The sequence below is a fragment of the Passer domesticus genome, chromosome 2 (assembly GCF_036417665.1).
Source record: "Passer domesticus isolate bPasDom1 chromosome 2, bPasDom1.hap1, whole genome shotgun sequence".
Taxonomy (NCBI): domain Eukaryota; kingdom Metazoa; phylum Chordata; class Aves; order Passeriformes; family Passeridae; genus Passer; species Passer domesticus.
Genome location: NC_087475.1, coordinates 68,335,926 through 68,350,065, shown reverse-complemented (window position 1 = coordinate 68,350,065; position 14,140 = coordinate 68,335,926). Strand labels below are relative to the sequence as shown.

General features: G+C 40.8%; 1 protein-coding gene across 2 annotated transcripts; it reads left to right on the top strand.

The window, feature by feature from the left end:
• Positions 1 to 929: 929 nt before the first annotated feature.
• Positions 930 to 8,676, top strand: RFC3 (replication factor C subunit 3). 2 transcript variants are annotated; one of them, XM_064409023.1, is made up of 9 exons: positions 930 to 1,066; positions 2,504 to 2,641; positions 3,141 to 3,208; positions 4,858 to 4,955; positions 5,230 to 5,411; positions 5,652 to 5,788; positions 5,911 to 6,009; positions 7,017 to 7,086; positions 8,329 to 8,676. In XM_064409023.1, exons 2-9 carry the CDS (start codon positions 2,573 to 2,575, stop codon positions 8,518 to 8,520), a joined length of 915 nt encoding a protein of 304 aa, XP_064265093.1. In that variant the 5' UTR covers positions 930 to 1,066; positions 2,504 to 2,572; the 3' UTR covers positions 8,521 to 8,676. The 2 variants fall into 2 exon arrangements, with proteins under 2 accessions (XP_064265093.1, XP_064265092.1); XM_064409022.1 differs by lacking the exon at positions 930 to 1,066 and adding an exon at positions 1,251 to 1,407.
• The last annotated feature ends 5,464 nt before the right edge of the window (positions 8,677 to 14,140 follow it).

Genomic DNA, 14,140 nt, shown 5'->3' with positions numbered 1-14,140 from the left:
AAGATGCACACAGACCTGATAAAATATGAAGTCACATGAACATTTTTTTCCATTATTTTTCCCCACAGAAATCATAAGAAAAAAAAAAAAAAAAAAAAAAAGGCTGACACATTTCAGACTATTCATGTGTATAGATATCCATGTTTCATTACTTCAAGGAATTCTGCTTCCAAATAATTTCACTTGTGCATATGCTTCATTTATTAAGGCTACAAGACAAAGAGCGAAATGAGACTGTCTATTATTTTTTGTGTAATTCTCTGCATAGATATTCCATATATACACAAAGCCACACACAGATGGAACTTGAAAATTCACTGTAGGACACATATATTATGGGCAACTCATTAATTTGTAGTGAGGCTGCGGAAAAAGTTTTTGAGAAAGGGAAGAAAATAATCCCAATCCTTCTGAAAGCTGGTTTTTCGCCATGAAACAAAGTAAAGTAAAAGAATAGAGAGATATAGTCTTAAGGATAAAATGGCAAGATGAACATCGTCAGATCACAGGTGGACATTATCAATAAGATAACAGTGATGACTCCACCAAATAACAACAAATACAAAAAATAACAAGATAATAAATTAAAATAATATTATTAAATTAAAATATTAATATTATAAATAACTATAACAATAAAAAGCCTTTTTAGGTGTTATGGGCTTTTGGGGATTGCACATTCCAAATTATCATTGTAAACTCCCTCGACCAAATCTTTAAGTTGCTCCGGGGGAAGTTTAGGTTGGACATTCGGAGGAATTTCTTCACAGGAGGGGTGATTTAAACTGGCATGGGCTGCCCAGGGACGTGGTGGAGTCAATGTCCCTGGAGGTGTTTAAGGAAAGACTGGATGTGGCACTTAGTGCCAAGGTCTGGGGGAGTTGATGCTGTTGGGTCATAGGCTGCATCTCAGAGGTCTTTTCCAGCCTAACTGATCCCGTGATTCCTTGAAATGAGCCACGAGAGCAATGAGTTCAGGCGGGGCTCGGAGGGCTCGCTCCCCCGACGGGGAGGCAGCGCGCTGGTTTGGCATGGCGGGCAGAGTTAATCTCCAGCGCAGCGCTTGGTAAGGGGCTCTTTTGTCAAAGCCTTCAGGGAGCACAGCGCCTGCCGCTGCCAAGGCTCAGGGGGTGTCTCAGTCCCTCCAGAAGGGAGAACCCCGCAGCTCCGGCGCGGCCCGAGCAGCGGCACCGGGAGCCCCGCCCGGGCCGCGCTTTCCTGAGGGCGCCGCGGGGGCGGGGCCGCCGGCGGGGTTTGTCCCTTGGCGGCCGCCGTACGGAGCGCGCCTGCCGCTGCCGGGGCGCGCGCTCGGGGAGCGCCATGAGCCTGTGGGCGGACAAGCACCGGCCCTGCGCCCTCGGCCGCCTCGACTTCCACCGCGAGCAGGCGGCGCGGCTCCGCAACCTGGTCAGTGAGGCACGGGCTCGGCTCTGCCCCGCGCCCTCCCCGCCGGACCCTGCCCGGGGCCCCGGCGGCCTCCCGGTCCTCTCCTCCCCGCCGCGAGAATCCCCCCCGGAGTCGGCATTGCGCCTGAGTAGGGGGGAAACTTTGCTGTGCGGGTGACCGAGCACTGGGACGGACTGCTCAGAGCGGCTGTGGAGTCTCCGTCACGGGAGATAGCCGGGAACCCTCTGGATGCAGTCCTGTGCCCGGTGCTCTGGGAGGCTGCACCGCTGTTGTCCATTCCAGCGTGGCCCATGCTGTAATCGGGATTCCTTCGGGCCCGTAGCGCTGCCCCGGTGGGGCCGGCAGCTTTCCCTCCGTGCTGGCCCTGCCTTGCCGTGCCGCGGGAAGTGTCCCGGCATCGCGCCCTGCTCGGGAGAGACGCCTTGGTGCCGAGGGAAAGGCTGTGGGAGTCAGTGGCTGGCTCCTTGGGAAGTGCTGGGCACACGTTCTTCTGCTGCTTTCCGTGTCCCCCAGAACAGGGCTTGTTTGCCTAACGTTAGCAGAAATTGTCGAGGCGAGCAGCTGGGAATGAAAGTCAGGACTGCTCCCCCTGCCAGATGTGCCGACTGGCACATGCACTTCCTCAGGGATGAGGGATACCTAACTCATGAAAGAGCTTTCTGTGGGGCATGATCAGATGTGCTCCATGTCATGCATTTTAGCTTTCCAGGAAATAAACTCCTAAACGTGTGTGTATATATAAATATATATCTATATGTATGTCATAACTAAATATATAAGTATCAGCTTTAAATTTTGTTTCAACCCTTTTTTCTATGTGTTTCTCACAGCTGTTGCTCTAGTAACTGCGGGAAGCATGCAATTGTTGGAGTGGGGTTTTTGAAGTTAAACGAGTTGCACGTGGCTGTCAGAAAATTACGGTGTTCTATAGGAAATGTTGCTGCGGGAAAGGATTTCATCAGTTTTAATTCTAGGTGCTATGTTGTGATGGAGCTGGAAAAGACATTTAATGTAAACTTGGGTGAAAATGCAAGGATAAATGATCTTATAAGGAAAATACTGTGTTAGCTTACTGATCTTGTTTCTTTTTGTTCAGGTTCAATGTGGCGACTTTCCTCATCTGTTGGTGTATGGACCATCAGGAGCTGGAAAAAAGACAAGAATAATGTGTTTGTTAAGGGAATTATATGGTGCAGGAGTGGAGAAACTGAGGATTGAGCATCAGAGTATAACGGTAAAAAAAAATTCCCATCTCCTGTAATGTGGAAATACTGACATATTTCTGTAGAACATATTTCTGTAGACCTTTGTAGTCATTTGAGTTTTAATTTTTTGTTTTGCATGCAGAATATTCTGTGTTTTTATGTAATTAATCATACCAGTTTGGTTATACAAACACATTATTTTCCAGATGTTACTCAGGCCTTCAAGGTGTGGGGTGCTCTCTTGTTTTCTGTGCCTGGTTGGCTGTTCTTGTGGAGTAGGTTTTTTTGTTCAGAGTAGGTTTTTTTATTTATTGTTTACAGTTCATTTTGGACAATAGTGTCTCTACTGTTGCTATTTTACAGGCTGGATGATGTGTCAGTATTCCTTTTTTTGGAGGTGGGGCTGGGACCATAGGAGATAAGCAAGTCTGTGTCTGGAGAGTTCTTTGCCTGTGATTTGGCCAGGTGTAAGCTCTAAGAGATTTTTAGAACACTTTCTGAAACTTAGTGTGCTTATTTTCTATGTAGGCACCTTCTAAGAAGAAGATTGAAATTAGCACTATTGCAAGTAATTATCACCTTGAAGTTAACCCAAGGTAAGTGTGCAGTGAAAATGCCTCACTTTGAAGGTGAGCCACTGGCTGTGCTGAGTCCCTTCAGCCTGGGTGTGTGGACTGACTGCCTCATTTGTTGTCTCAGCAAGTTAGGTAATGGTCTATGGGTTTGGTCTGCAAATGAGAGCAGGGAGAGCATTTTTAATTGAACTCTGAATAAACAAAAATTTGGATTGCTGTATACTTTAGGGAGAAATGTTCTGTTTAACTGGCTACATAAGCATGCTGATGTTGAGGAATGGGCAACTGAGACAATTATGGATTGACAGATCTCATAATTTCAGTAGAAATTAAGAACTTTTACTGGAACTAACACCTCCATATTGTAAGTTCCCTCACAAATACACAATTTTCCCTCACAAAATAAGGAATTTGAAAGGAAGAGAGGCTTACCCTGTAACTCTCCAAACAAAATGTTTAGAGCACGGGAAGGACCACCACAAAATACTGCGGATCCTGTCTTGAGTGAGGTCAGATATTGATTTAAACAACAGAAGCTCTTGTGGGAGCTATCTACATCTTTGGCAGTTACAAAATTGCTGGTGAGAGTTTGGAGACCCAAAGCAGATATTTGTAGTTACCTGAAACCATATAATGTTGCTTTAAACCACAATGAATGAATGTCCTTGTGCACTGGGTGATGTTGATTACTGCTAAACCATAGCTCATGCTGCCTTGTGGTATAGAAGTTATTCTGCACTGCCAGGTCTTCTTTAAAAACTCATTCTTCAGCTAATCTGTGTATTGATTAGTGAGTATCTGCTGGTATTCTAATACAGACACAAATAATTATCAGCTAATTACCAATAAAAGCTGAGGCTTATTGGTGATCACTGTTTTGAATATGTCATTTTGGTGATATCAGATGTGTGACCCTTCAGTTGAGTTGTGATAATCTGACACTACTAGCACTTTTCCTGTTACTCTGTATAGAGTACTTAGAGCTTGAAACATGAAATAATTATATTTCAATTTAAATATAAAAGTGCAGAGTTTTCATTAAAGATTAATATCCTGATTTGTAGGCTTTCAGTGACTGAGCAATTTTCATGTTTGTCTGACCAGACAGTAAACCTCTGTGCTGTGCAATGGCCTGTGAAGTTTGACTGAATTATAACAATGGTGAAGTCATGTGCATCTTGAGTAACATGGAATGGGGTGAATAGCTAACAGGGAGAGGAAGTGAATTTCTGGGAAGGGCTCTGCAGAATAAATCCCTGCATTTACATCAGTCCTTTGAGTCAGGCATCCTATTGCAGGGTCAGGCTTAATTGTTCTTCCCGTAACGAGTGAAAAGGTTCACATTGTGGGTCCTTGTTCAAACTAGGTAAAAAAAGTTTAGGTTTCTCATCCAAGGAAAATAGGTTCTATTTTAATGAATTAATAAAATATTTAACGATGGTTTTACTACATTTGAATAACTAACCCAGTTATGCCTGCATAAACTTTGGGTTGTTTTTATTCTAGAGGAGGTAACTTTCAACAAAGTATATGGGTGTTAGTTTAATTCTAACTCAACAGCTTCTGAATTCTTTTGGCATTCTTGCTCATTTAGATGACTTTTGGAGGATGTATTTTATATGCAATATAAAGTTGTTTTAAAACAAGATTTATTCAAATTCCTGGTACAGTGATGCGGGAAACAATGACCGTGTGGTAATTCAGGAGCTCTTGAAGACAGTGGCACAGTCCCAGCAGCTTGAGACAAGTACTCAACGAGATTTTAAAGGTGAGTTAAAAGTTAAAACCAGTCAAAATGCTTTTTAAACATGGGGAGATTTCAGTTCACTGTTTTGTTTGTACCTGTATATTGCATGCAGATTGTACAGTCAAAAAGGCACGCAAGTAATCTTAATCTTTATTTTCCTGCCTGTGGAACCATGCTGTGTTTTCCTGTGTGTTATCACTTATTTTGGTATTATTGCTTGTATGTCAAAAGTATTTTTTTCTTGGAAAGATTTAATAATAATACAGAACCCCGCTATGTTTAATCCTTTTTACAGTGGTGCTGTTAACAGAAGTTGACAAACTTACTAAAGACGCTCAGCATGCTTTGCGAAGAACAATGGAGAAGTACATGGCGACCTGCAGGTTGATCCTGTGCTGCAACTCAATGTCAAAAATTATAGGACCCATTCAAAGCAGATGCCTGGCTGTACGAGTGCCTGCTCCCAGCATTGAAGATGTATGTTGAAACAGAGGCAAAAATAAGTTGCTATAAAATTCTTATCTAATAAGTTCTTGCTATGGACTTATATTTTATTTTCACATAGTGACCTAGTTTTCCGTTGTGTTGGGTAATTTTCCAAGCATGACTTATGAAAGACTGGTCCATCTCTGGCCCAGAAATCTTTCTAACAGAAGATCTGTAGGTGCTGAACAGTTTGCTAAGTGTTGTACTCCCTGCTATCTGTTTTCTGTCTAGATCTGCCATGTCTTGTCCAGTGTGTGTAAGAAAGAAGGCCTGACTCTTCCTCAGGAACTGGCTCAAAGGATTGCAGAGAAATCTGGCAGGAATCTTCGGAAAGCACTGCTTATGTGTGAGTCCTGCAGAGTACAACAGTAAGTCATTGCAAAAATTAAGTTCTGCTGTCAGACACATAAATGACTTTGCTTCTAAGGACTTGTTAAAACAGGCAACAATTTGCTTAGATTATAATCTCTAAAAAGATATTATTTTTTAGGTATCCTTTTACTGCTGATCAAGACATTCCTGAGATGGACTGGGAAGTTTATTTGAGAGAAACTGCAAATGCTATTGTTGGTCAACAGACACCACAAAGGTAAGTGAATGCGCTTGTTAATAGCTATAAATGGTGTTTTCCATGTGCTGTGGAATCTAAACAAAAAAGTTGTCTTCAAAAATGTATTGTCTCCAGTTATGTGTAATTATCCGTATTTCTACTGGAGCTGGTACTTTGCAGCCAGAGGAGTTGAGCTTTAAAATTACCAAAGAAGGCTGAATGAGTATCAGGAACTGAAGAACTGTTGTTTTTCCCTGTAAAAGCTTAATAATCTAAAGTGACCACAGGCTGAGTTGCAAGTTGTATTTCCCAGTTTGGAGGGTTTTTTTTGGTGTGGGGGTGGTGAGTGTGTATGATCGTTCTGGTTTGTTTGTTTTATGTAAAGTTTCTGTTTGACCATCTTTAGCATAAAGCACTTTTGTAAAAGATCTGGAAGTAAGAATTCGTTGCTTTTTTTGAGCACAGTAGGAGATGACTCCTGTGTCCATCTCACGGTCATACCCAAAGCCTGATCCTTTTAGCCTGTTCCATGTATTACTTGCATGAGATGTCACTTAATTTAAATGCTTGTAGCATCTGCCCTTCTGTTTTCAAAAGCTGAGCTTTGGCTAATTGTGTCAGCTCTGCCACCTAATTGTCTTACCCCTTCTTATAAACAATGAAGACAGAAAAACAGCATAAAGGAACTCCCTGGCTGTAGTAAATTAGTCACTAATCTTAAGCATGAGTAACTTAGATATGAAAAAAAATTGAAGGGAAACAATCCTGAGACAAATTGAAATAGCCTTGTAGCTTCTAGATTAACTGAGACCATTGTAACTAGAGTATGTGTCATTTATCTTTTGAGTAAAAGGTGATATGCAGCCTTTGAATTGAAATTGATTCATGCAATGCTTCTGGTTTTAAAATAACACCAAAAAACTAAAAGCAGAAAAGAAACATTGCTTGGATTCCCTCTTTTCCTGCACTGTATTTCACTAGTTTTGAAAAGACATTAGTATGCTTTGGGATCATACTTCTCATATTTTGTGGTGTCTTTCTAACAGGCTTTTAGAAGTCCGTGGACGGCTTTATGAACTCCTGACACACTGCATCCCTCCTGAGATTATAATGAAGGTAGTTCAACTATCTAGCTCTTAATGTGCTATAAATTTTAATATCGTGACTGTCTCAACTAAAGCTTTTTTTTAAAAAATACATCAAAACATCATAAATTATCCAGATATTGATGAAAAGCTGTGTCCTTTCCAAACGGAGTAAAACTTGTTCAGTGATCAAAGAAAAACAGCATCATAGCTGAGTAAAAGTAAAGGAGGACATTCTTAGTCCAATTCTGAGGCCAGTTATTTAATATAGTATAGTTGAGGATCTTGGTAGTCTTTCACAGTCTTAATGATTGATGTAATTCTGTGGGCTCATCTTGATATGATTGGTTTTCCTTTATAAAAGTTTTCTTGTTATAAGTTCATTATTTGCTGTATCTTTGTGGAGAGCTGTGCTGAAGGATGCTAGACCAGCAGGACTATTCAAAGACAGATGTCACCTTGGGAGATAAAAAGCAAGTGGGATGTGCATGTTTTTATTTTAAGGAGGATGAAAGGATGCTGAAGATACCTAGAGTAGAACAAAGATCAAAAATAATCTCTGCAACTTAGCCTAGTAATATTTGCTTTGCTGTCAGACATAATTTATTTTCACATTAACAAATTTCTGATGGTTTCAGTGCTTAGATGTTTCTTTAACTTTCCTTTCTTACAGTAGGTTAGCAGATCCTGCATTGCTGTGTTTGAGAGGAAAAAGGTGCATGTTTTCCACTCACTCCCTCTTCATAAACTTGAAATGGTGTAGAGATACTTCTCGCTTAATCCTTGCTGTTTTAATTGAGATGGATTTGTGATGATTTTATTGCCGTCTCTAAAATAATGCATTTTGGGGTTTTGTAATGACTAAAGTATTGAAGTCAAGTTGTCTTGTGTGTCTGCACATAAATACGTTCATAAATACAGACAGAGACACTTAAATTCTAAATAACCCTTTCATTGGATTTTATTAATGTTGTTTCTCTTTGTGCTTGATGCTGTCAAGATAGAATTAAGTGGTTTTAATACACTTGCTGACTTGGTAGGAATTCTCCTCAGGCCATGTTCCTACATGCAGTAGAGGTTATAGTATTTGGAGATAAGGTTGATAAATTTTCTTTTATTGAGGCGTAAATTATCCCAGTAAATGAATATATTTTCTGTTGGATTAATGAGTGAACTATTGGTTAATGCTTGGCTATTTTCAGAGAACCAAGGTTATCCTCTTAACAAAAAAGACCTAATTTTTCAAAGAATGTCCTGTTTTTTCCCATTTTAGGGTCTCCTGTCAGAACTTCTAAATAATTGTGATGGACAACTGAAAGGAGAAGTCGCACAGATGGCAGCCTTCTATGAACACCGCTTGCAACTGGGCAGCAAAGCCATCTATCATCTGGAAGCATTTGTTGCAAAGTTTATGGCAATTTACAAGAAGTTCATGGAGGATGGGCTGGATGACATAATGTTCTAACTCTGATGCCCAAAGCCATACCCAGAATGTTGTGTTGAGATACCAATGGTGTTGCAAATGTCTAGTTGTCAGTGCTTGATTACATGTGGGTCTAGTTCTAAGTCAAATATTTTTGTTTTGCTATTTAATAAAGCAATGTTTGTTCAGCTTTAGAAACCAGATGGATTCTTTGACAGCCACAAATCCATCTTTAGATCCATGCAAAATACTTTGGCCTTTCAGAAAGACAACACATTGCCTTGGAAGATGTGTAAGACAGGAACTGCTTTGCAGTACTTGTAAGCTGACATTAAGAAGAGAGAACACAGGTGCTGCCTGCTTGGTATTTGTTTGTTAATCACAGATGGGCAAGGCTGAAGGAAAAAGATGTTTTTTCCATATTCTGCCAAGTCCCACCTTGTCCTGCCTTCTGATCTATACATCTTAGTGTTTGTCTGGCTTCTTTTTTTTTTGCTTGAGTGTTCTGTGGTGTGCTCACACCAAATATGTTCTTTCAATGCAATTGCTTACAAAGAGAAAAGAACGTAAAGAGGAGCAATAATTTGGTGTTGCTTGTAAATCACATGTAACACCTTGTTTAGAAGGATTATACCTTCATAAAGCAAGTTTGCTTGCTGTCTGACACTCCGGTTTGCCTCAACCTACATAATGCTGTTTAGGTAAAGGTAACTGTTGTTACCTTTACCTGTTGTACCTAAACTGCTGTTTAGGTAACTTGGACTATTTTTTTTAATGAAAGGAGAAGTTTCAGCTTTCAACAAGTATCTTTAGCCTCTTAAACTGATATGTGACATTTTTAAAATGGCAAAATAAATGGTAGCAAATATGAATAAAAATGCTGAATTGTTTTTTTTTTACACTGTCTGTGGCAGCCTAGGTGCATTCATCTGCTTTGATGTAGACGTCTTTCAAAAAGTGGGATATCCCACACATGCTGTAAGACTGAAGGGAGACTGAAGTTTAAAAAAATCCAAATAAATGCAAGCAACAGGAAAAAGTGAAAGAACAACCTCCCAAAATAATAAAAATGATAATAATAGAAAACCAACACTACCTGTGCTGCAAATCTTTTACGTGTTATGTCTGTGTACCATGGTACTATAAAAATTACTGAATTCATGCTCTTTATTACTTCACCATGCTAATTTAGGCTATTACTAGACAGTATTTAAAGCTTAAGTTAATTAAATACTGCTGCTGTTCTCAAGGACTTAAGGGTTCCATGTGGGGTGTTAATGCACAGCTTGCATTCAGATTCATTCCCAGTAAGACAGTGCTGCCCTGTTTCTTGCTCAACGGGGCTCCTGAAGAAATAGATGATGAGATTTTTTTTTCCTTCCATATGCTTGTCACCCAAATCCACAGCACTTGTACCTTGTCATATTGTGGATGTCTTCACTGTCAAAAGATCCTAGAGAAACATTAAATTACTCAGTGATAGTGGAAAGGAATACTTAAATTCATTACAAAGTAGGGCACAACTTTGTAATAGAGGGGGCGTAATTACTGTGCATAAAAACTGCCCTGCTCTGTCCTGAGTCTTGTGTTACCTACTGATTTTTAAAAGCTGAACATTTTTTATGATTTCGCTACTACTAAAGTATAGTGTGTGATAAAGTAAAAGTGAGTTCAAAGGATAACAAAACACTTCCCCCTACCAAAAGAAACAGCCCGAAAAGCTAATATGGGAGAAGAGGAAATGCATAGGGACAGTGTTGCTGTGGTATTGGAGGTTTGTTAGGGCAGAGGAGCAACTTGCTCTTTCAAAAGGCCTCAGCAGCTTTGTCTAGGACTCAGAAACACCAGTATGAATCTCTGTATGTGTTGTTGCTTCTTCTTGTTGAAGTTTCATTTTGATCCTTTATTACCTGGGATGAATCAAGAGTAGCCAAGGATGGAAAAATGGTACAATGACAGGATTTCTGTAAGAGAAAATTGCTATAATTAATCCTGAGAGCCAGCATTTCTCCCTGCTGATCCTGACTCTTGTCTTCCACAGTCTAGAACACAAATTTAAACACACATGGGCACAAGTATAAGATAAGTCTCTGCGCATGTCTTTCCTTGCTAGTAATTTTTCAGGAAAATTTTGACTTAGTATCCATAACAGGCTTCAGGGGAAGTGGTCATGCCACCAAGCCTGTCAGAGTTCAAGGAATATCTGGATGTTGCTCTGTCATGTGGTTTAGTTTTAGTTCGTCCTGTGAGGAGCACAGAGTTGGACTTGATGATCCTTAGGAGTGACATCCACCTTGAGAGATGGTGTGATGATCATCAGTAAGTGTTGTGCTTAGAGGCTCACTACCTTAGATGCTGCTTCCCCTCCCATAGGGGTAGTTGCAGCTCTTGCTTAGAGGCAGTTGATGCAGAACTGAGGTGCTGGGCTTCGCTGCAGGGAGCAGGGACCCTTGAGCTCATGGAGGTGGCTGTCAGAAATAAAACGGAGTTTTTCACCTTTTTTTTCCCCCTTCATGGGGCTCCCGTGCAAATCCTTTTACAGAAAATACAGAATGTTAGCCTGGCAAACGAGTGTCTTCTGGGTGGGCAACGCTGCCTCTCCAGCCTGGAATAGAATCACAGAATCATTTAGGATGGAAAAGACCTCTGAGATCGAGTCCAGCTGAGCCTGCACACACATTTTGGCCCAGCAACAGTGCTGTGCTGGACCTTCACTGGGCACAGCACACCTGCCTTGCAGATTAAGTGGAAGAGGCAGTGCAGATAGACTACTGAACACTGACTAGCACAGGACCAACCTCTAGATGATCCATTTCTTCAGCTGATTTCATCTTTTGAGACCTGCTTAGAATTGCTGCTGAATTGCATGCTGAGAGGATTACCCTCGCTTTTATCCAGCGACACCTCCTGCTAGCTGGAAATGAAAACTCCAAGCTGCTCCCTCCCACGTAGGACTTAAGCACTGAAGGTGTCTGAGGGGTTGCAGAGGAGTCAGCTTCATGATAGCACAGAAAGCCAGAGGTGAAACTGGTTTTAAAAAAAGGATCAAGAAACTACAGGCAGCAAGTACTTCTGTTGAAACTTTCTGTGCTCTGCAGAGATCAGCTGTGCAAAGGGTGAATGGTACATTCATATTTTATTCCCCATCTCTGAAGCCCAAGTGCTAACTCCTGTGAGGAATGTTATTTAAAGAATTTGACCTCTATTGTTGAATGTACCCTGAAGGCTAATCAATAGTACATCAGTCAAGGTGCATGTCAGGAATTAGTTACATTTCACAAAATGGCTAAGATTAAAATAATTCATCATTAACTTCAACACTTTGAGAAATTGACTCAGAATTTTCTCTGTCATCAAAATTGACATTATTTTCTGTCCAAATTAACCAGGACCCCTGGTTCCTACTCCAGGTTTTTGCCTTTTTTTTTTTTTTTTTTCCCTTTTTAAAGCTGTGGATGCTTTGCTTGTTTGTAAGTTGACCCCAGTAACAGTTAAACATTCCTTTAACAAGTTGTCTGTCTTGTACAGTTGCTGAACTTCTGGAAGAAATTGAATGATTGTTTCAGCAATCCTGGCACTAGTAAATTGTGTCCCAATCATTTGAGCCTTAGGTGATGTTTCAGTAGAGGCTGCTTTGGCACCTGCTAAATAGGAGTGAGGCGTTAGCTATTAGAAGCAAGTAGTTTCACCACTCATGCCACTGGTCCATCTGTGTTTCTCCTAGCAGCCACCACCTCTGTCCTGGCACCTTCTCGGAGCTGTCTCCAGTTCTATCCCAGGACATGGAGTAGGTTTTGTTCTTTCTTATATGTTTTAACCTCTTTGCAAGCCACTGTATACAATTATAAAGTCTGAGCATGGGGAAGTTGAAGACAGCGCTGGGAACCTACTGTGCTGCTCTTGCTCTTGGCAGACCTCATGTGTTCCCAACTAATTTTTCTTGATTTTCCCTAGGACAACCTACTTTGCTGTATGAAATGTGATGCTTCTAGTTGGCAGTCTGTGACAGCTAGTGAATGGCACAGTTTCACTATAGCTAAAAGTTGCCAATGTGGGCTTTCACTGCAAGCAAGCTGGTGTTCTTTTTTTAAACTTGTGATAGTATGTTCATGTCAAATGATTTTTGTGCCAAAGTATAAAGGCAACACTTAGCTCACTCCTGGTCACAATGAGATATGAAAGGCATGCTAGTAAAGCACGTGTGTTGAGAAATCCATGGAATATTTCCCGTGCTTTTTACCACTCAGAATCCTTCTGCAAAATGTTATTTCAGTCTTGAGTGAGAAGGAAGGAAAGAAAATCAGGAGCCCCTTCAAAGAGAAGAAAAAAAATCAGAATGACAAAGCAGGCAAGGACAGATCCTGAGGGAAGACAGGTACACTCATTAATTGTATTTACATTTCAAAGACTAGTCACCTGCGGTGTTCTCAATCATACCCTACATTTATATCCCCTGCCACACACCATGCATAATAAATGCACTTTTGAAGATGGAGTAAGTGACCAAATAGGCTTCTTCCAGTTTTAATTTTGTGGATGATCTTAATTTGAGAGGTCAGTACAAATGCCTATGGTAAGTGACAATTTTAGGCCAGTAATTGCTAATTAAGACAGAAAGCAAGATGCTGGCTAAAGCACTTTCAGATAGATCACAGATAACCTTGCAGGAGCTGATTAACTCAAACAGAAGGCCTCCTTAGGTGATAGCTACCAAATGATACTTGGAACAATTTTTAAAATTAAAAAGGATGAGGGAAAAGGATTTATTAAACTCTTGGCAGCATTTTCTCCAGAGGAAGAATTTTGATAATAAGTGAGGTTAGCTGTTTGCTAATTAGCAAACAATTAGAAGAAAGACATTTACCCAGTGAGCAAACATCTTTTATGATAGACTCACAATCATCAAACCTGTTTATGCTGAAGGAGGATAAACATTGCTGTGCTCACAGTGTCTCAGTGATGTGAGAAGCACTGGCTGCTGCTCCTGTGCCACCTTTGCATGGGCTGGGTGGGACTCAGTGTGACAGTGCTTAATGTGGCAAGCACAAAACAGAGGACCCCGCACTGCGCTTGTGGTCTTGGGGTAGCTGAGGACAATTTCCCAGAGCTCCACAAAATAAATTAGGAACAGCACAGCAACCATCTGTGAAGAAAACAGAAATCTCCAATACTGGGGAATTTTTTGGGACCTGCAAGTCAGAAGAAATGAGAAGACATTAGTTTTATTTATATGAAAATAAATTATTCTATAATGTAAAGAAGATTATCATTGATAGATCAGAGTTAGTGTCAGACATTGGAAACTTTTCTGAAAGTGTTCCTTGGACAGGTGAGGCCTCAAATGACCATAAATTCAGAGTGGTGGATGCTTTAAAGTAAAGCAGAGATAAGACAAAAAGCAGCAACCTTTCTACAAAACAGGGATGTGTCGTCAGCACTGCTTAGTGAAAAGGTGGAGGGGATGATGAATCTGTCTGAGTGTTTAAGGCTGAGCTCCTCTCCATTCTCCTTCCGCAAGCAATGGAAAGAGATGAGCAGGTGCTGAACATGAGCTTGCCAGTCCAAACAAGTCTTCAAGGTGTATTCTGTTGTTCATCCTCTAAAGGAACTCTTCCTTGCCATTAACTCCATAGGCAATAAAGGAGTACAAAACTAGACTTAC

Excerpts from the sequence above, each read along its gene's own strand:
- RFC3 (XM_064409022.1), top strand. The coding sequence starts at position 1,321 with ATGAGCCTGTGGGCGGACAAGCACCGGCCCTGCGCCCTCGGCCGCCTC. Across the intron at positions 3,209-4,857 it reads CACCTTGAAGTTAACCCAAG|TGATGCGGGAAACAATGACC; the intron begins GTAAGTGTGCAG and ends TTCCTGGTACAG. Across the intron at positions 5,412-5,651 it reads CTGCTCCCAGCATTGAAGAT|ATCTGCCATGTCTTGTCCAG; the intron begins GTATGTTGAAAC and ends TTTTCTGTCTAG.